Raw genomic sequence first — 22,729 nt, 5'->3', positions numbered from 1 at the left:
CATGCATCTAGAGTTTGTTGGTAGTGGCTAGAGGTCCTGGCATACCCACTCTCTCTATCTTCCTCCTCTCTCTCTCTCAAACAAATAAAATATTTTTAAAAATATATAGAAGGTTGTTTAAAATCTTAGGGAAGGAATAAACTTATAGAAGTCAGGAAGTTAAATAATACTTAGAAACTTTTGCATTAACAAATCATTTGTATTTTCAAATATCCATGCGACAAAAGGTCCATCAACAGAGAGTGTCAAAGTGTCAGGGTAAGTACTTGTATGCACAGCACATTAGCAGCCAATGGATCTTTCTAGATGTGGAGCTCGTAAACTAGCCAACATACCACACAAGCAATTCTCTGGAAGGATGACCACATAAAAATTGTGTAACCTTGCGAGTAATGAGATGGGTGCTAACCAGCTGACTCATGAAACATAAAATCACCAATAGATAGCAAGTAGTGCTGGTAAAAGTGCAGAGAAATTCACACTCTCATATTCTGTTTACAGTACTGTACATCAGAACCTCCTGGAACACAGCATGCATATTCTAGTCAAGGTAAAAGCATCAATATGAAGAGAGATGTTCAACAGCTACATAATTTGAATAACAGAAACAAAACTGGAAAAACTCTGAATACCTGTAATATACAGTTATTAAACAAAGTATCTAGCCATAGATAGAAGACTTTACAACTATAAGCTCACATACAAGTTTCCTGCTTGAAATTCTTGAGAGTAGATATTCTTTCATAATTGAGAACTTTTCCAGTTCAAAAATATTTATATTAAGGACTGGAGAGATGACTTACTGGTTAAGGCACTTACCTATGAAGCCTTAGGACCCATGTTTGACTCTTCAGATCCACATAAGCCAGACACAGATCCTGCAAGCACACAAAGTTGCACATGTGCACAAGGGAGCACAAGCATCTGGAGGCTCTGGTGTGCCAATTCTCTCTTTCTCTCTCTCTCTCTCTCTCTCTCTGTCTCTCTCTCTCTCTCTCTCTTACACACACACACACACATATAAGAAAAGCCCAGTCTGTTGGGCTTGCCTCAAAAAAAATGTATATTAAATAATAGATGCTACAATGATGAAACTAGTAGAAACATAAATTTCTTGATCATATTTTAGAAAATGCATACTGTATGTTACTGATATCACCATTGGGGTTTAGGTGAACACTTTATAATCAAATACATAATATTTCTTTAGCAAGACATGAATACCCATGGAAAAAAGTCAAGATAATTTTCAGCTCAAATCCAGCAGAAAATAAATTGTGAAAAAAATGGACTTAGAATTAAGATGCTGAGGTTGGCCTGTGATTTGTTTACCAAGAATTCATGTGCTGGAAGCCTGATGTGGGCATTAAGAGAGATTGGAACCTTTAAAGGGTGAAGGCTTACAGAAATGGTTGCGTTCCTGGGGACAGCACCCTCAAAAGGGATCAGTGCTTGGCTCATGGAGGGTGGGAGGGGTCTCAGAAGGGTGAGCTGCTATAGAACCCACACCAGTCTCTGGATCCCTTTCTGGATCCCAGTCTCATCGTCTGATTGTCCCTGCTTTGAGCACTCCTGCCATCATTCCATCCCCGCATTGTGAAGCAGGGGAGCAGGCCAGGGGACCTCCCTAAAAGCTGCAGGAGTGAATGTGCATGAGCTTGGGTTTTCAGCCTCCAAAAGTATGAGCTAAGTAAACTTTTATGTTTATAAGTTACTCAGCCTCAGCAATTAGTTATAGCAATATAAGAGGAACTAATACTGAGGTTAAGGGATTTTTGGTGTCTTAAGTGGACCTATGTGTTCTCACCTGGAAAGACACCCATGGAACATGGCCAAGTAAACAAGTTACTTTCAGAATGACCTGTGGAATATAACCTTATTACTGTCAGAACATTTGTGGATATATGTTTGCATCAGCAAAGACAGAAGTAGTGATGAAGGTAGCTAATTCAGTGTGATCACAAAGAAACCAGGGGGGGCATTAAAAGGGAAACCAAACCATGTTCTACACTAGTTGTTATTGTAATGAACTGCATGACTTATATCATGCAAATATTCATTTTTTTAAATAGGGAGAAATTAAAGAAAAACAAATATGAGCTGATCTGAAGGCTCCAGAGACCTCTGACAATGGAGGGGGATGCAGCCTTGGACAGAGTTGTTCAGGTGTGGGGCACAACGACAGCTGATGCACCCACCCCACATACCCAAGAGCCCAGCAGGAGGGTAAACTTGCCTGCCTGTCACTGTTAGAATGAGCAAGTGGAAGGGTAATGCTAAAGAGCCAACGCCTCCCGTGTTCTTCATCCCAGCCACTGCCTTGAGCTTCATCCTGCAGTACCTGGTGCTTATGAAGGAGCATCTCTAAACATTCCGTCACTGCTGCATCCCACCCAGGAGCATGGCCAGGCCAGGACGCAGCTAGCAGCTTGTCCACGCGTCAGTGCTGGCAGCTGGGCCTATGACGTGGCATTAGACTGCTGCTTCTTTTTCTGTCCACCATGGCTGACCACATTAGGCACACCTCTCCCTGGGGCTCCCAACATGCCTCCTCACACCTTTTCCAGAGGTCCCCACAGCTCTGGCTAATGAGTTTCTCTTCTGTATCTGCAGGCCATGTTCACATCACGGACTTCAATATCGCGACTGTCGTGAAAGGAGCAGAGAAGGCTTCCTCCATGGCTGGCACCAAGCCGTACATGGGTGAGCGCGCCTGCCACACGCGCCTGTGGTCAGACACACACCTCTCCCGGCGCACACGGTCTGCTCCGCTGTGCCCCGCTGCCCTTCCCACACTGCTGCAGTGTCCCCCCACTTCAGCACTGGGATTGCTCCCCTGCTGCATGCCATCCTTGAGTTGCATCCTCAGAGGATCCACAAGCAATTTCTGTGGTCCTCTCATTTTATAAGAAAAAATGAGGTCCAGTGAGGCAAATAAGCCTGCCCAAGGTCACATAGCTAGTAAGCAAGAGAGTCAGAATTTGACCCCACCAGGTCTGTTTGGATCTGAAGTCACTGAGCTCTACCAAGAAGCTGCATGCCTCGGACAATAAATCAGTTTATTGGCGCAGCTGCACATAAGATTCAGAACTTCTGGTATTCCAGTTAGAGGGGCCTCAGGCCTGGATTAATGAGCAAGTGCACAGGAGAGATGGGTCTGGCTTATCTTCCAAATGGCTGTGTTTTCTGGCACTTGTAGGGAACAGCAGCTGCCATGGAGTTCAGGGTCAGGGGCTGTCAATAAAGGACTGTTCCCAAGTGCAGATCTGTTGACTTCACTTTCTTGGGGTATTTGGCTCAAAGGCCTAGTAACAAGTTCCCAGCTTGCTCCAAGCACAGATTCAGGGAGCAAGCTGATGTGTGAGTTCCCAAAAGTCTACTCACAAAGGACGATCCAGTAGAAATATTTGCATAGAACTGAATTTTCATTAAATAAAAGAGCATTGGGATTCACCACTGGAGGAAAACAACCACTCTAAAATATGTCAGATTAGAAGTCAGAGCGCCCCAGCTGCCACCCAGGGCTTCCGAGTTTATTAATCTGAGATGAAATGAAGAGGTAAACATTCACTCAGCAAAGGTTTACAGAGCTCACAGCAGGTGCAGGATTTGAGGGAAGCACAGCTGATGGATGCAGAACGGCCTCTTGGTCCTCAGTGCTCAGGCCTATGGAACAGAAAGGTGTGTAAAAATGTACAAGGGAGGAGAGAGGACCTCAAGTCCTGGCCCAAGCTCACAATGCTGACTGGCGCTCAGGGAACTCCTAGAACAAATGAACAAAGGACTGGGGGTGTGGCAGACTCTCAGGAAAGCAGATAGGCATGGGAGCCTCCCTGACATGCAGCTGACCACTGGCCCCGCCACTTTCTGTGGCTCACAGTACAGCCACCTGGACTGTCTTTAGCCTTAGCCCCTCTCTCAGTGTGTACTGTCGTGGTGATCCTGTTTGCTTGCAGCAGACGCCTCACATGTAGCCCAGGTTGGCTTTGAACTCACTAGGTCCTGCCTCAACCTCCCGAATACTGGGATGACAGGATGAGCTACCATTCTCCACTTTGATAGTTGGCAGTTTAAACTTGCAGTTTCCCCATGACTAATGCTATTGAATTCTAACGGGGTTCTAGGGATCCAGGAAAGCCCTTGAACCCCAAACCCTAGGTTCATTTTTTATTTTAATCAAAGAATTGAGTAAAAAACGAAGACTGAGGAGGATGATTATTAAACTTTATTAATTATTTATTGAGGGAAGTACAGAACCAAGGAAAGGCACCCACGTGGCTGGAGATCCCACATGGAAGGCCTGAAAAAAAACTGTGGAAAGAAGAGAGAAAAGAAAGTCCAAGGAGCTTCTGCCATGTGGGGAGCTGGAGGGGATAAAGAACCCATGTGGAGAGTAAGGGTTTAGGAGGCCCTCCCAGCTGGGCCTGGGCATGGGCCAAACCAGCCCAAGCACAGATGAGGGGAAAACCCACCCACAGCTGGATGTTCCCAAGTGGTCAGAGTCCGCCCTCTCCGTGTAAAGGTCTTTATAACCTTATGGTGGTGGGCTGTCTACCGGCTCAGGTGAACCAGAGGGACAGCTGGTTGGTTAGGGCTAGGGGCTGTCTCAGGAAGAGTCTAGCCCTGGTCCCAACTTGTGGGAGCTGAACTTGCCCAACCACAGTGTTTAAATCCTATGAAAGACCTCCCTCCCAGGAGGGGTCCTGGTTGTCTGTGGAAAACAAGTCTAGGAAACTAGGCAAGAGATAAGAAGTCAGATCATCCTTGATATCTAGCAAGTGCAAACTGTCCTGCCCTTTTTACCTTTAGGGGTCCAGTTACCCTAACTGTACCCCCTCTCAGAATGTCCTTTAACCTGCCATCCATATATCTTTGGTGAGATGTATCGATTCAAAACATTTCCCCAGGAATTTATTGGACAATTTGTTATTATTATTGAGTTTTGAGACTTAATTGTTTATTTGGGATATAGTTCCCTAATTATATATGCTTTACAAATATTTCCTCTTAGGGTGTTGGGATTCTATTCCCTCAAAAGGATCTTTTAAAAGGAGAAGTTTTAAATTTTGAAGACTTACACTTACTGAGTGGTTTTTTTTTTTTTCTGTTTGTATTTTAATTTTTCTTTTTTAGTGACAACTTCCATAATTGTATGCAATAACCCATGGTAATTGCCTCCCTCCCCCCACTTCCCTCTTTGAAACTCCGCTCTCCATCATACTCCTTCCCCCTCTTAATCAGTCTCTCTTTTATTTTGATGTCATCATCTTTTCCTCCTATTCTTGTGGTCTTGTGTAAGTCATGTCAGACGCTGAGAGGTCATGAATATCCTGGCTATTTTGTGTCTGAAGAAGTATATTGTAAGCAGTCCTACCCTTCCTTTGGCTCTTACATTCTTCCTGTCACCTCTTCTGCAATGGACCATGAGCCTTGAAAGATGTGCTAAAGATGTTTCAGTGCTGAACACTCCTCTGTCACTTCTCAGCACCATGATGCCTTTTAAGTCATCCAAAGATCACTGCCATCTGAAAAGAGAAGCTTCTCTAATCAAAAGTGAGATTAGCATTTGTATATTGATATGAACATTAAGAGAAGTGCTTACTGGGCAGTTTGGTGAACATAGTATATACATTTAGCCAGACACCAGCAGACATTTTACCTCTATGGCTCATGACTACCCCTGTTGTAGGTTTTCAGTATCATGGATGTATTCCCTCCCATGGAGCAGCTCTGCAGTCCAATTAGAGAGTGATTGGTTTCCCCCATAACAGACATACCACTATTGCACCCATTGGCTCATTTGGCCTGGCTAGCCAAATTTAAGGCTTGCAGTGTCCACTGGTGAGAATCTCCCACTGGTGCTTTCTCTCTCTCCCATTGAACTGCATGCAGTGTGGCTTCTTCCAGCTTTCTGTCAGCTGGTTTTCAGCTCAGATCCAGCAGGATTTTCTCAGTGACCTTGTAGTCCAAGTATATGGAGTCTTCAGCAATAGAGCCTTACCTTGTTCTCAATATTTACATCTACTTAATGAAAATACTTTGTCCTTTGATTTTCTTATAGCAACTTTGTATGGCTTTGAAACTGGAGTATTTCTGGCAACCTAAGTTGAGAAATGTTCCTCTCCTGTTTTCTGAAGAATAAATATGTAGGAGGATGGTTATTATTTTAGCATGTATTTAATACAAGTGTCTAGGGAAGATATTAGGGCCTGGGTTTTCTAGGCAGGAAAGTGTGTAGCAATGAATTCACTTTCTAGAAGTGAGTAAGTCTTAAGTAAGATTAAAGAGTTTGTATTTCTTTCTACAAATTTTACCATTTAATCTAGCTTTGGGGGACACACAGTATGTGTAATACTTCACATCTTTTTTTACAGTAAACAAATGCTTTCTTTTTATTTTTTTATCTAATCTTTATTAACATTTTCCATGATTATAAAAAAAATCCCATGGTAACACCCTCCCTCCCCCCCCCCCACTTTCCCCTTTGACATTCCATTCTCCATCATATTACCTCCCCATCTACTTCGCATCTTTAATGAGTATAGGTTCTACGATAATATTCCCTCTTTCAGTCCCAGATTGGTAATTTGTACTTTTTCCTGTACTATTCTGGTTACAGGCTTATCAATTTTTATTTTTTTTTTATTTTTCAAGTTAGGGTATTGCTATAGCCCATACTGACCTGGAACTAGTCTCAGGCTAACCTCAAATCCACAGTGATCCTCCTACCTCAGCCTCCCAAGTGCTGGGATTGAAGGCATATGCCACCATAAGAAGCTCAAATTTATTGATTTTATACATACATACATACATACATATATATATATATATATATATATATAACATAAATTTCATTTGAGAGTGGGGGAAAGAAAGAAGCTGACAGAGAGAGAGAGAGAGAGAGAGAGAGAGAGAGAGAGAGAATATGGGTGTGCCAGACCCTCCTGCCACTGCAAATGAGCTCTAAACACATGTGCCACTTTGTGCATCTGGCTTTACATTGGTACTGGGAAATCAAACCCAGGCTGTCAGGCTTTTCAAGCAAGCACCTTTAACCTCTGAGCCATCTCTCCAACCCAAATTTATTGATTTTTTTTAAAGAATCAATTTTAGTCTATATTGCTTTTCTTTATAATTTTTCTATGTTCTATTGAAGCAATTTTTTCCTTATTTTATTCCTCCTTTCTCTCTACTCTGAACTTAGTTTACTTCCTCATTGTAGTTTCTCAAGGCAGAAGTTTAGACAGTTGGTTTGAGACCTGCCTGCGTCACGATATAAACATTCATTTGCTATCATTGTTCAGTCCAGCTTTGGCTGCTCTCCAAGAAGTTTGATATATTGTGCTTTCATTTTCATTCAGTTACATTTTCAAATAATTTGGGAAATTTCATTAGATCTTTGTATTATTGATGTTAAGCTTAATTCTGTGATGATCAGGGAAAATGCCTTGTATAATGTAATTGTTGGCATGGTTGAATCCAGATCCATCAGCTTACCTTCTGTTTGTTGCATTGGACTTTATCTCTTTCCTGTTGCCTGGTTCTGGTTTATTGTTATTGTTCATTCCACTTTAACTTCATTATTAACTGGGCCTTTAGACCTTTAAACAAAGCAAGTGTGGAGATAGCCCTAGCTTCACATTATGTTCCATCAAGCAGCAGAAACTACCTTGAAATAGGGATAAGTATCTCATAAGAATATATTTCCAGGACTGGAGGGATGGCTTAGCAGTTAAGGCATTTGCCTGCAAAGCCAGAGGACCCAAGTTCAATTCCCCAGGACCCACGTTGCACAAGGAGACGCATGTGTCTGAAGTTCATCTTCAGTGGCTGGAGACTCTGGTGCACCCATTCTCTCTCTCTCTCCTCCCCACTTTCTCTGTCAAATAAATAAACAAAAAAAAATTTTAAGAATATACTTCCAAATCCTCCCACCATCTTGTTTTGTTTGATATATACATAACATTAACTTTGTTTTTACTTGAGATAGTCAATTATATTTATAGTGATAAAATTGAAGAAAAAAATTATTTTTTCTTTATTTAATTGAGAGAGAGGGGGGCAGATAGAAAGAGAGAATGGGTACACCAGGGCCTCCAGACATTGCAAACAAACTCCAGATGCATGTGCCACCATGTGCATCTGGCTTATGTGGGTACTGGGAAATCGAAACTGGGTCCTTAGGCTTTGCAGGCAAGTGCCTTAATTGTTAAGCCATTTCTCCAGCCTCAAAAAATTAACTTTCTCTTTTTTCCTATTTCCAGTATTTTTTATTTCTTTGTGTAGCTTTAGTTTTCAAAATGGAATTATATTCATTCTTCCTGAAAGAAATCTACCATTAATCTTGTATGAAAGTCTACTAGTAATGATGTCTTTAACATTTTTTAAATTTTTTGTTCATTTTTATTTATTTGAGAGTGACAGAGAGAGAAAGAGGCAGAGAGAGAGAGAGAGAGAGAGAGAGAGAGAGAGAGAGAGAGAGAGAGAATGGGTGCGCCAGGGCCTCCAGCCACTGCAAACAAACTCCAGATGTATACGCCCCCTTTTGCATCTGGCTAACATGGGTCCTGGGGAACCGAGCCTAGAACTGGGGTCCTTAGGCTTCACAGGCAAGCACTTAACCGCTAAGCCATCTCTCCAGCCCAGATGTCTTTAACTTTTAAAAAATGTGTTTACTGAAAAATTACTTCTAATGCACTTTTAAAAGACATTACCTGGGTATTTAATTGTAAGCTAATAGCTTCTTTTATCTCTCAGCATTTACAAATATCCTTCCATTTCTAACTTGCAACATTTCTGGTAATAAATCTGCTGTGTTGCCTGTCTTTGTCATTCTGTAGATAATAATGTTTTCTCAAGCTGCTTCCAAGATTTTCTGTCCATCTTTGGTTTCAGGTATGAAGCACCGGCTTTGTTTCTGCCACTAGAAGTCCCATGCACTATCTATTGTGCAGCAGAGCCACCTTTGAGTTCTGTTTTCATTGCTTATGTTTATCTTGGCAGATGTACTCTGGGTTCCTTAAAATTCTGGTTGGGGAAACTCTTAATCATTACCTCTGAAAATGACCTGACCTTTGCTCTATACTCTGCTTCTTGGATATCAATTAATTATATGTTCATTGGAGCTCTTTGATGCCCTGTTGCTTCTTTTTGCTGTCAAGTTTCACTGATGTTTCTTCTAACTAGTCTTCAGGTCTGTGGGGAGCCTGTTGGGTTCCATCACCTCTGGCACTATGCCTTGCTGTTCTGCTATCTTTACTGTCTCAGTCTGATTATCTCGCATCATTAGATTAAATGCAGTACTCCAAACTGGAGCAGAGCTGTCTGAGAGCTCTATAAGAATGAAAGAAAGAGAGAAAGTGGTGGGGTAGAGAAATGAGATTGAAAGGACCCATACAACTGCTAAAAAAGTCTGTTTGCAGCTGGATCCTATGCATGAGTCAGCACTTCAAAAGCATTCATCAGGCCAGTCAGTGTTTGCCCAGACCCCAGTGCAAGAAGGAGCTGACCAATAGGAAGAACCACAAGAAAATGGGTTTGATCAGTAAACAAGGAAGATGAGCGTAATAACCTGGCCAGGCTAGATGATGCCGTATCTGCATACTATTTTGTAGCTTTGAGTTTTGCAAGAATTTCATGGGATCTTTTAAGCATTATTTTTCTTGAATAAACAAAAATCCCAGAATTCTTTATGTAGCAGTCCACAGGTAAAGCATCTCTAACCTGGAAGTCTAAAATCTCAAATCCTCCAAAATCCAACACATTTTAAGTGCTGGCATGACACCACATGTGAACGTTCTGTGCCTGACCCATTGTGACAGGTACCCCAGAAATGTTGTGTCAAATTACCTCCAGGCTGTGTTCTTGAGGCTACATGAAATACAAATCTTTCATGTTTAGACTTGGATCCTCCCCGAAAATACCTCAGTATTCATATGCAAATATTTCAAAGGCTGAAGTGATCTGAAATCCAAAATACTTCTGGCTATAAGCATGTTGGATAAAGGACACCCAGCCCATATATGAGTGTGTTGTTCTACCTGTATGACAGGCTGCTTAGAAGCTTATGTTTACCTTCATATGCTATGTAAGGTGCACTGATTCTGCCTCTGCATTTCCAGTTGGAACTCCACTCTGCATGAAAACTTTTTCCCAATCTACTAGTAGGCTCTCAGACATTTAATATAAAGTGTTGTCTTGTACTTAGTCGTGATTTATTTCTGCCTCGTATCAGAGCTTTGCTCTTCACTCAGTGACCAATTATGCTTTGGCCCTTCTTCTTCCCATGAATCCTGAACATCTTAATGGCAAAAAACTGAACAGTGTCTTACACCTTAATGAAACCATTTTTCAGTTGCTATTAATGCTACTAGAATTCCCCCAAAGAGAAAACTTATTAGACTGGTATGGTGGTTTCATTTTATCTCAAATTACTATGTGTGTGACACCTGAGTCCATTTGATTAGCTAGAAGCCAACCAAAATTAAATTACCCTTGAGGAATCCAGAGAGCAGCCAGGCATGCTGCATATCTCTGATTTCCACAGCTCCTAGGTTCACTTCAATATGGAAAATTATGACCAACTTTGGCATCATCTGGGGAGTGTGTACTGCATGTGCCTTGATGGGCTGGACTTCCACTCAGGCATACATTTACAAAGATAGGTTGGTGTATATTAAATACTTGCTCACATCGTTTGGGAACTTGGACTATACTAGTCCTGGAATGAAACTTGTCACATATTATCTCACTGTGATGTAGAGACTGCTATTGGTCCACTGAATCAGAGAATGACTCAGTGAAATGCCTGCCTAGTGACTGGCTTCCAGCAGAAGCAACCACTGTTGTGAGGCCAGCCTCTCTGTCTTCAGCTTCACTATGATGTAGCAAGCATCTTGCTCCCCAAGAACCCCTGATGATCTGGGGCTGGTATAGTCATGGTGCTACCTTAGCAAGCACATGGTCATTGAGGAAGACAGGTGTGAATTCTATGTATCCAGAAGTACCTCGATCAGTGTGAAGAGAAATAGATGAGAATTTAGAAATAAAGAATCCAGAGCATGAATGATGTGCTGGGCCAGGAGCAGAGAAAAGAGGACCATAGGAATAAAAAAATAACTTGATCATATTCCTTAGAGGGGTGAAATTTATCCTAGGTCTTCAAGTATGAACAAGAGTTCATTAATATGAAAAATAGAGTATTAGCAAGCAAGAGTCAGGATTTGTGTGACTCAGTGGTAGAGAACTTTCCTAGTACAAGTCCCCGGATTCAATCCCTGGAATCATAAAAGAAAAATAGAACATCAGGAAAGTCATAGAAGATTAGAACTAAAGCTTATCCTAGTATGTCCTTTGAAGTTGGCTCAGTGTAATGAGGACAGTGCCCAAGTGTAAGGTTTGGGTCTGTTAGGAAGCTCCCATGTTAAGGATTTTGAACTTTATCATAAAGTAAGTATGAAAATCTGTACTGTTTTAAAGTGTTTTGAAGGTGTGAATAATAAACCAGTTGCCCCGGCCAACGGGGAGTTGAACAAGGACTCAAGGAGAAGTTAACCTGGGTGGGAAAAGGCAAACAGACACAAGAAGGAGACCATGCTAGGTGTTTGTTAAGGCCTCAAGATTTTATTTTTTCCACGTAGGTTTATATAGGTTTGTAGAGGGAAGAGGACGTGGTCAGGGCAAGGAGTTGTAGGGGAAGGGGGACGTGGTTAGGGCAAAGATCACAGAGTTATTGGTTAAACCACAATGCCTTTGTTTCTTCATCAGCTACCGGCAGGATGGGGGAGTGTTTAGCCAGGTGTATGATCCCATTGTTTCTGATAGTTGAATATTAGGTGAGGAAGTAGAAACTTAACTTGCTATATGGCAGTCTCTGTTAACATGGCCAAGGTTTGGTTCATAGCTCCCAACAACCAATAATACTTGGTGGCATTTATTAAGGACTTACTATGTGCTCTTCTTACAGTAATATTACATCACAGATATTATTATTCCTCTTAACATATGAGGAAACTGAGGCACAAATAATAGGTTAAATATTTTACCCAAGGTTAGGGTGCCAGTAAGTGTGGGAGCTAAGCTGAATGTGACCACCTTTGCACACTTGAGTTCTCTGCTGATTGGGTGAACTGACTTGGAAAGGTCTTTCAGGGAAGGTAGAAGTAGAGTGAAAGAGCAACGTGATGTGGGGCTGGGAAGATGGGTAGATGGGTAAAGTGCTTGCCGGATGAGTATGAGGAACTGAGTCAGATCCTCAGCACCACAAAGAGTCCCCGAGGCTCCCTAGCTAGCTAGTCTAGCTGAACTGGTGAGCTCTAGGTCCTGTCTCAGAGAATAAGGTGCCAAGTGACTGAGGAAGACATTTGATATCAACTTCTGGCCTCCACATTTAAACATGTGCATTTACATACACACACGTACACCCAAATACATGAGAACACACATATTCACATGCAAAAAAAGCACTCAGGCCGGGCGTGGTGGCGCACGCCTTTAATATCAGCACTCAGGAGGCAGAGGTAGGAGGATTGCCGTGAGTTCAAGGCCACCCTGAGATGACAGAGTTAATTCCAGGTCAGCCTGGACCAGAGTGAGACCCTACCTCAAAAAAAAAAAAAAAAAAAAAGCACTCAGGGCATGCGGGAAAAATAGAGTCAATGTCCTCTCCTGACTGAAATGCAGTATTTCTGTGTTCGGAGTCCAGAAGGGCATAATCACCTATAGAGACAGACTTAGGAGCCTGTCAGAAGGCAGGCTAGATGTTGAAGAGCACTTCACACTATGCTGCACATTAAACCCTTCAGAGATAGCCACGGAGTTAAACCACAGGTTAGGACTGATAAGGTAGGAGGTGATTGTATTAGTCTAATGAGGAAGTGAACTCTATGCGGTTAGTGTAGAGCAGCAAGTCTACCAGGTACATATTCATACTGTTCAGGGGAAGCAAGGAGCTTCTTTCATTAAACCCTACATGTTCTTGCTTTTCTAGAAGACCAGTTATGTGGTAGCCTGATGCCTTTGGAATCTAAACATGTCCACTTAAGTCTGCATTAGCAGGGCTGCCCAGCCACAGTTGGGATGATTAACAGGGGAAGCTGACCTTGTCACATGTTGGCCCATGCTGAGAGTGCATTAGTGGTCCCACAGTGCTATATGTTTGCTCCATATAATCATGGGCTCACAGGAGACCAGAGTGGTCCGCATGCACCCAGCACTATGACGGAAAGCATCAGAAAGAATACAACACTGCCAGGGTATAACCAAGAGCCCAAAGACTCCTAGTGATCTTTGTATGCTGTCATATGTCTCATACTGTCCATGGTAGTGACTAATGGGAAGGTAACACATGTCCAAAGCATAGGCAACCTGGACAAGTGTTTATCAGTGTGCACATTAATGGAGAAAATTCTGTTTTTTCTTTAGGTTATGCTGAAACTCCAATCTACTCAAATGTACTGTTACTAGCTCTTCTTAGATAATCTTGGTGAACTAGCATATTTGACACATTTACCCATATAAACATATATTCAGTATGGATGTGTATGTATGTGGTCTTGGGTTTAAAATTGTGCACTCTTCTGAGAGGTGTGGTGAAATCTCACACCAGCATCTCGAGAGCACTGACTCAGGTATTTTTCCCAGTATATCCTGGCTGTGTACATTACCCTCCTGTTAGTCACTTAGCCATCTAGGTTATTAGGCAGACTATCACAGCCTGTATCCTACATCACAGTGCCTGTGTCATCCAGCTCTCATAATCTTTTCACATAGCACCGTGTATCTTATTCCATCACAGATAAAAGAGAAGTACAAGTACAATAAGATTTTTCAGAGAGAATATGTTCGCCTAACTCTTAAGACAATAAATCATTATAATTGTTCTGTCTTGTGACTCATTACTGTTGTAAATATTTTACCAGGCCTGACCTATTAGTGAAGACTTAACATAAGTATGAACATACAGAAAACAAACAGCAGATATCGGTTCACCCCTGCCGGCAGATTTGGGTCTCCACTGGCTTCTGCACAACCTGGAGGAGTGCAGACAGGTACTGCTGGGCCTGAGAGCCAACCACTGAATGTAAGATGGGTGGTTCTGGGCCCCAGTGCCTTGAAATGCTTCACCAAGAGATGAAACCAGAAGAGATTCTCAGATTAAGTCAAAAACATTGTCTGATATGTCCATTAATGATCTGGGCCCTTTGACAGCTCCAGGGAACACTGGTACCCAAAGGCCTGTCAGAAAGCAGGTAGGAAAGAGCTTGGCTGACCCATGTGATTCCCAAGGGGTCCTTTCTCCTCAAGCAACCAGCGCCTTCCCTGGAGCTGGTGATGCGTCAGAACACAGGATGTGCACCAGCATCATGGTAGGAAGATGTCTGGAGAAGCTCCGGGCTTCCTCAGCAGTGAGAAGGGCAGATGGAAGCAGGAGACTAGGGATGAGGCTAGAGGCAAAGCTGTTCAGGAAACAGAAGGCCAAAAAGAATAAATAAAAATAAAATAATAATAAAAAATAAAATAAAATAAAGACATCTGAATAAAGGCAATATGCGAGCAAAGATAAGTAGGGGAGCCAGTGAGGACATGGAACTATCTAGAAATGATTGGAAATTTAGCAGTTACTGTGACTTAAATGGAGCTCCCTGAAACTGGGGCTGGGATCAGGAGTTCTAAACTCATCCAAGAGATAAAGGGGGTGGCCAAAGCAGGTCCCTGTCCTTCCATGAGCTGCTGGCTAGGTCCTACAGAGATGGCTTACAAGGGGCATGTCATACTTGCCATACCGGCATTCCCAAATGCCAGGAGCTGTTTCCACTTCTCAGGCAGATGTTGCTCAGCTGGACCAGCCCTGTGGCAGTGGGGGAAAGAATCAGTGATGTGCTTATGAAGCACCGACTGTGTAGCTGGCAGGATGGATGGTACACCAGGATCCCAGTCCCCGGGTAGCCTAGTGCCTCAAGGAGTCCCTAGTATAAGGGAAGGTGCTTGGTGTCAGCATACCTCTGCCCAGCTAGCTGGGTGACCCTGGAAAGCTCCTCCCAACTGTAAGTTTTTTGTGCTACAGAAAAAAAAATTCAGCTAGGATATAGCTCAGTTACAAAGGGTGTAACTAACATGTCCAAACCCTGGACTTGATCCCTAACACTGCACGGAACAGGGTGCAGTGGTATCCCCCTGTAGTCCCAGCACACAGCAGGGTCAGAAGTCATCTTTAGCTACATACTGAGTTTAAGGTCAGCCTGGACTATAGGAGATCCTATTTCAAAACAACAACAAAATCTTGTTTCCCACAAATTAATTGGTTTGAAGCCACAGAAAATCCTCTCTCCCAGATCTGGAACCTAGCAGTCTGATTGCAAGGTGTGGCAAAGCCAAACTCCCTGGGAGAATTCTTCTGCCTCTGCCAACTTCAGGCAACTCTAGATACCCCTGGCACGTGGCTGCCTTGTCTCATCTTCTGTGTCCAGCCTCACGCATCCATTTTCTCTGTCTCAAATCCACCCTCTTGTCTCTTATAAAGACATCTGCCTTTGGATTTAGATGCCAACATAAACCTAGGATAATTTTATCCTGAGATCTGAGAAGCCTTGTTTGCAAATGTGATAGGGGAGCTGTCATCCAGCCCACACAACCTCTGTGTTTACATTTCCTTGTCACACATGTAGCTCATCCTAGAGCCTGTCTCGCTGGATAGTGAGCACTGTTAACCGTTCGGAGGAGGATGGGGTGGGGAGGGAATGTAAGAGCATAAACCTGATGCGAATATGATCAAGACGCAGAATGTTCACACAGCAAAGTCCTCCATTAATAAAAGTGAAACTTTTAAGTAGCAATTTACATAAAGCCCTTCACATTGCAGCTGACAGTCACCTTGCTGGTTTTTGTTCATCAACACCTACAAGGAGACCTTCTGGCCTATGGCTCAGGCCCCACTTCCACTTGTTGGTTTTCATTCATTCACTCCTGCAAGAAGACCTTCCGGCCTACGGCTCAGGCCCCACTTTTTAGCTCTAAGCCTATGTGATTCCCTTGAGTCTGAAAGCTATAATTCTGAGCCACTAAAGCAGTAATTTTGGTGGCACAGGGATTGTGACATAAATGTTGATCATGTTCTATGGCCAGCTGCAAGTGTGCAGGGAGAAAAGACGCCTGTTTCACTGCCAGTGTGGACATTTGTCACTTGCTCATTCCTAACAGCCCAATAGCATCAGCCACCTGCAGTTTCTACACTGAGTCCCAAGTAGGCTGTGGCCTGTAGCATGTCAAGGATTTGAGGATAGCTGTGGCATTCTCAGCCCTTCCTGTGCCCTTGAAACATGTGGACAAGCCAGCCGTGCCCAGGCTTGGAGTGTGCACAGACGAACACATATAGCCCTTTCTCTCCCACGTCCTTGGGCCAGAAGGGAGAGGGACAAGTAGATGGGTTGTGGTGCATGAACGCAAGTTCTAGTGAGTTCCAGTTGAGCTTCCTGCTTGATGGAAGTGATCTATCTGGATCCAGAACAACCAAGCACAGAATTTGACACCAGCAAAGATTTGTTCTTAGACACACGAGTAATCTCACTGACTACAATTAGTCTCAGATGTCAACTTGACAAGACTTAAAATCACCATGGAAACAAACTTCTGAGCACATTCTAGATTTTACTGAGGTCGGAGTGACAGTAAACTGGAGACGGGGAGCTGAGCATGGGCATATGTCACTCTCGCTTCCTGACCTGGCTTCCTGCTACCACGTCTGCCCCGCCGTGCTGGGCCATATTCCCTCAAGCTGTAAAGTGAAGTAAACCCTTCCTCCTGAAGTTGCTCTGGTCCGGTATTTCGCTGCAGCAAGAAAAGTAACAAATACACTGATTTGGAGTCCAGCTGATCTAGGATGGATAAGAAGGGACAGACAAAAACGATGATAAGATGCAATAGCTGATTCATGAGGCTGAGGAGGGGAAGTTTAGGATGACCCCCAAGTTTCAATGGGATGACTGAGTGGGTTTGCGTGACAATTTTACCCCTGTTTGAAAAGCCTACTGTTTACCAGGCACTCACAGTGGACCTGGCAGCCTGCAGACCATCAGTGCATATTTCCTTATGGAATCCTCACAGCAATCCAGTTTGGCCAATTTACCATCACATTTTACCAAGTGGGCAAAAAGAAGCTAAGGGACCTGAGTCCTGCACAACCCATCTGTGAGGTTCAGAATTTAGAAAACCATGAGCCGATTTCCTTTTGGGCCCAAGGCATTCATTTAAAGCCAGTCTGGATGTTGGTGGGGACTCAGAACAAAGAGAGAGGGTAAGAGGGGGCTCTGAAGAAAAGAGGGTTTTTAAGGTCTTGGGGGTAAGGTTAGTACTCTGCACAGTGCCCTGTAAGGCCCAGGCTGCATGGGTTATCCTGAAGCTGTTTGTTTCACATGGAAATGAGAAAAGCTGGTATCATGCATGCTGCCTCAGTCTTCCTCAGTGGGCTGTTTTCTCCTATCCAGGTGAGGAAGGACTTAAAAATTACCAAAATAAGGGCTGGAGAGATGGCTTAGCGGTTAAGCACTTGCCTGTGAAGCCTAAGGACCCCGGTTCGAGGCTCGGTTCCCCAGGACCCACATTAGCCAGACGCACAAGGGGGCGCACGTGTCTGGAGTTCGTTTGCAGTGGCTGGAAGCCCTAGCACGCCCATTCTCTTTCTGTCTCTCTTTCTCTCTGCCTCTTTCTCTCTCTGTGTCACTCTCAAATAAATAAATTAAAAATAAACAAAAAAAATTTACAAAAATTACCATAATAAAAGGCATTGATTCTAGGGTCCCAGGCTGGAGTCTGGGTAAAGAGTAGAAGCAAGTCTTTGAAACCTTAGTTTCTATATCCAGGTTTGGGAGGGAGCTCAGGGAGTTGACATTATCGTCTCAGTCTCCCTTTGTCCAACAAAGCAGGCGGTTTTTCCGAGTCAGATAACCTGAGAGAACATTTCCTCAAACTTTGATTTGGTCATTCTCCGGTGTGGCAGAATGTGTTTCATACTGAATCAATGTTGGGCTGAATCTGATTTGCAACAGAACTAAAAGTTTTGATCTTCTTGGCTCTGTGACTACCCTCAGACACCGATGTCCCTCTCTGAACCACATCTGTGAAAGGTGTCGAATTGAGAGGGGGGTACAGTTAGGGTGACTGGACCCCTCAAGGCAAAAAGGACAGGAAAGTTTGCACTTGCTAGAAATCAAAGATAAGCTGACTTCTTATCTCTTGCCTAGTTCCCTATGCCTGTTTGTCCACAAACAATCAGGATCTCTCCTGGGAGGGACTTTTTTTTTTTTCACAGGATTTAAACATTATGGTTGGTCAAGTTCAGCCTCTAGAACTTGGTGCCAGAGCTAACTAACCTCTTCCTAAGATATCCCCTAGCCCTAACCAACCAGCTGGCCCTCTGATTTATCTGAGCCAGAGACAGCCCACCATCATAAGGTAATAAATACCTTTGCAAGGGGAGAGCAGGCCCTCTGACTACTTGGGGACTTCCAGCCATGGGTAAGTTTTGCCCCTGGCTGGGCCTGGGCTGACTCGGCCCAGGCCCAGGTCCAGGTCCAGGCCCAGCCAGGAGGGACCCCTGTCCCTTGCTCTCCACATGGGCTGCTTTATCCCCTCCAGCTCCCCACATGGCAGGAGCTCTTTAAACTTTCTTTTCTCTTTTTCTTTGCACGCTTTTTTCCCCAGGTCCTCCATGTGGGATCTCTAGCCACATGGGTGCCTTTCCTTGGCTCTCTATTTCCCTCAATAAATATGATAATTTATAATTATTCTTCTCACTCTTCTTTTTTATTTACTTCTTTAATTAAAATCAGAAACAAACCTAGGGTTTGGAGGTTCAAGGACTTCCCTGGACCCCTAGCACCCTGTTACAAAATGATAACATGTTCCTACAGGCTATCATAAAAAGTAAAGGAAAGTTGTTCATAAAAGAATGCTACAAAAGTACACATCAAACAAAAAACACACACACAGGCCGCTGGGCAGATTCAAGAGTCAAATTCAGTGCTAAGTGAGACATCAGTGTCCAGTGAAGCGGCACTCCCACCTTGAGTGCCGGATTGCCACATTTAGCTCCCCAGAACACACGTCTGGCAACCAGAAAATGGCACTGGGTACACAAATCACTTTGATGAAAGAATCAACACTTCACAGAATTATTCTGAAGGCCAGTGGGATCAGTGACCCTCCCTTCATGGGACAGAAGCCATGAGAGTAAGCCCCCACTCAACCCCCAGAGAGGATCTGGGTGAAGACTGATGTAGTGTAGCAAATCTCTCTATTGAGGTTCTAAGGAATTCATCATACTTCTGCTGAACACCAAGAAGTCTGGCAGGAGGCTGTCCCCTGCTTTTTCAATAACCCCAGGGGTACCTGGCTGGCTGTTTATGAAGAAAGGAGTTCAAAGAAGTGTGCTTCCTTCATACTCGCTAATCCTTCTTCCTCCCCATTCCTGCCATGGCCCCAACATTCTGGTATAAGCCCCTCCCTGGCCCACTGCTAGGGTGACACCTCACATTTACAGAGTCCGGACCGCTGAGATGTGCAGTGTCCCTCTATGACTCACTTCTGGTAGAGTCTGATTTCTTTGTCATAGAGATTCTTACTTGTTTCTGACTTTTTCTAACAGAGACATCAGGTCAAATCCTGTCCCTGAAGAAGCAAGAGTAACTACATTTAGGCTTCCTGTTGTGATCTTCTTTTTCATTGTTTGTTTTTACTATGGAAAGAAGAAGGGGTTCAGTGGAGGGGAAATAGAGGATGAAAGACAAAAGAGGGTGATGGGAGGGGATTATGATCAAGGTACATTGTGTGTATTAGTGAAGGTCATCAGTAAACACTGAAAAGTCCATAGTCCTGGCCATTTAGCACCACTACATGATTTCTGCAGCTCACCTCTATCTAGTTCCAAAACATGTTCCTAACCAGGAAGGAAGCCAATCACCCCTAGAACGGTCAGTCACTCTACTCACCCCTGTCTTCATCCTTAGCCTCCAGCAGTCTTTGTGTATAGTCACTGCCCCTTGCTCAGCCCTGAGACAGTCCTGGGCACAGAACTCACAATGCTGGCCCATGGTGGAAGGCTCGAGAATTGGGGTTCGAGCCTTCCTCTTCACCTTAGGTTTGAGCCACACGCAGATCTTGCTGCCAACTGCACTCATGCCCAGGCACAGCCACTTCCAACAGGTGCTTCACAGGCGCTAAGCTCGGTCCCCCGGCCTGTCTGCGTTCCTCCCAGAGGTCAAAAGGGAGATTCCTGTGGTTTCAGCCGCTTGTTCCCCAGCCTGTTACGGCTGCCCGAGGCCAGTATCTGAGAGTACTGGAGGGAAAGCCACGAGCCCCTTCTCCTTATACCTGTGGGACAGGGTGTGACTGGTGATGTTCTCTCTGCCTTGTCATTTGCAGCCCCGGAAGTCTTCCAAGTGTACGTGGACGGTGGCCCGGGGTACTCATACCCTGTCGACTGGTGGTCCCTGGGCGTCACGGCCTATGAGCTGCTGAGGGGCTGGGTAAGACCTGTGGGAAAACAAGGGCCATGGAGGGCTTCGGTCTGTATGCCTGGTGGAGTGCCCACAAGAATCACTGAACCCACGCTTTGGGTTCCAGTCTGCACGATGGGTGTGCCACCTCAGCAGACCCTAAAGGAGCTCTGGCCAAGGCCCTGCTCTCCTGACAGGGAAAAGCTTACCCCGAAAGGAGGGAAGTCACGGGCGTTCCACAGGTGACCACGTCCAGCACCTTAGCCCCAGCTTTTAAACTCCTCTTGACAACACATCTGAGCTGACTTCTTAGCTTAAGTGAGTAAGGGACATACAAAGACAAAAATTGTTTTCATTCATTTAAATGGAGTGGTTGAAGATGACTGATGCAGCCATTTGGCAACTGATAAATCATGTTTTATTTTAGTAGAAATTATGACCAAACTAATTTTGAGGCATGTTTTATTTGCACAAGTGCCATTGAAGAACATCGTCACCTCCCCTTTCAGGCCCATGGCTTACTCAGCCAGGCAACAGGGCTCAGAGTATTCTTTGCCATCTGTTTTGTGGAGGATTCCTATGCCCCTGACTGTGGGAAGAGTGGGCCAGGCTGCACTCACCTTCATAGCTCCAGCATCCAACAGAGTCCAGTGTGTTCCTCTCCCTGGCTTCAGTTTTAATGCCGTATTGCATTCATTTGCACACATGCATCGTCCATGTCAGTAGAAGGGACCTTCCTTGAGGGCAGGATCTTATTCTTTGCATGAGGTGCAGGGAGGAGTTCTCCCCCGAGTAATGACAATGGAGAAGGTGAATGAGAGTAGTCTGTACTTGAAGTCCGAGTGCATAGGTCATTTGTCACCTCTCCTTCAGCTCTGGACCTTAGATATGTCTCATGAATTCCTCAGAAACATAGTTATTGTACATGGTGTTTTTAGAATGCAGAGAAAATAGAGACTTGTTGGTTTCCCCTGGCACTGAATCAAAGAACCAATGCTTCACAGGGTGACTTGTTTCTGACTGGAACATGCTCATAGGGGAAAAGGAGGTTTGCTGATCCCACCGAACCCAAATGCAGAAGGCTTGCAGGTACTGTAAGTGAGGTGACTAGAGGCTCCCCAGCAGAAAGGAGGTTGGTTACATTTTTGAGGGCCAAACAGTCACCAGTAATGGTGTGACAGAAGCCTCTAGGATGGATCAGATCCTATTGCTTCATATTCAATTCTGAGTTTCTGCATGGAGAAGTGTCAAGCAGCCAGGGAGGGGCTTTGACATGGGGACAAAGTGAACAAAAGAACATCTGTTAGGAGTTGGCATAAACCTGTCTCCCAACTCTACATGCCTGACTGCATGCTCACCAGAAAAGTAATGGGTTTAGGGAAACAGCTTGATTTCTGCTTCTTGCACTAGAAACTTAGACAAAGACCATTCAGAGAGCCCTTTATCTGACCTGTAAACTATGCGAATTTAGAAGCCAGCCCACTTCCTTGCCATTTCTCAGCCCTGTTAGCAACTATTCTGAAAGCACACAGGGGCTCCTTACCTCTTAAAGACCAGAGGAAGTCCCAGTGAGATTTCTCAACATGACTTTTATGATCTTAGAACTGCAAAATTCCAGAAAAGACAGGAGGCTCAGGAATGCTCTAGTCATGACAGGAAACTGCTGTCTCTCCAATGAAGAGTCAAACACCATGCAGGGAGAACAGAGGGACCAGATCTCCTGCACGAGTGGACGGAGCCTGTAGCCTGAACAAGAGGCATCAATAGGATCCAACTTCTTTTGGAGCACAGAGGAGAATCTTAGTTCTTATCCTGCAAGCCTACCCAGTGGCAGAAGAGACTCAAGTGAGTGCCACACATCACAATGCCCTTGAAGACTAAGGTACTTTGTCACTCTGGGACTCCAGTCATAGAGAATGCTGATTGGAGTACTGAGGGAAAGGACATGAGAAGATTCTACCCACTGACCACCTCCACACAGAAGAGACTTAGAAACCTGCAACACAGCCACTGTCCCACTCAAGTGGACATCACCTAACAGGTCATCACCCCCTGTGAGCTCCTGTCCCTCAGCATCCATCCAAGAAGCTCCTGACTTCTATAGAGAAGCTGCTTCATCTTTGACAGCTCCAATGACTGAGAAGATTCCCCCTCTTGTTCAGTGGAATGTCTCCTCCTTGTAACAGAGAAAGAGAATCATAGAAGAATCTTGTAGGTTCAGATCCTGACTCCACCAGGTG

At 44.2% G+C, this 22,729-nt stretch overlaps 1 protein-coding gene across 5 annotated transcripts in view; it reads left to right on the top strand.

The window, feature by feature from the left end:
- Stk32b (serine/threonine kinase 32B) overlaps window positions 1-22,729 on the top strand; it is a 397,429-nt gene that overhangs the window by 346,801 nt on the left and 27,899 nt on the right. For all 5 annotated transcript variants that reach the window (XM_004669833.2, XM_045134438.1, XM_045134439.1 and 2 more), the window contains 2 exons: window positions 2,614-2,703; window positions 20,416-20,519. In XM_004669833.2, the coding sequence (XP_004669890.1) occupies window positions 2,614-2,703; window positions 20,416-20,519 (194 nt within the window). The remainder of the gene's footprint in view (window positions 1-2,613; window positions 2,704-20,415; window positions 20,520-22,729) is intronic.

This window comes from Jaculus jaculus, chromosome 14 (genome assembly GCF_020740685.1).
Source record: "Jaculus jaculus isolate mJacJac1 chromosome 14, mJacJac1.mat.Y.cur, whole genome shotgun sequence".
In the NCBI taxonomy this organism is placed as follows: Eukaryota; Metazoa; Chordata; class Mammalia; order Rodentia; family Dipodidae; genus Jaculus; species Jaculus jaculus.
Note: the sequence above shows the minus strand (reverse complement) of the source record. Positions and strands in the feature narration are given on the sequence as shown.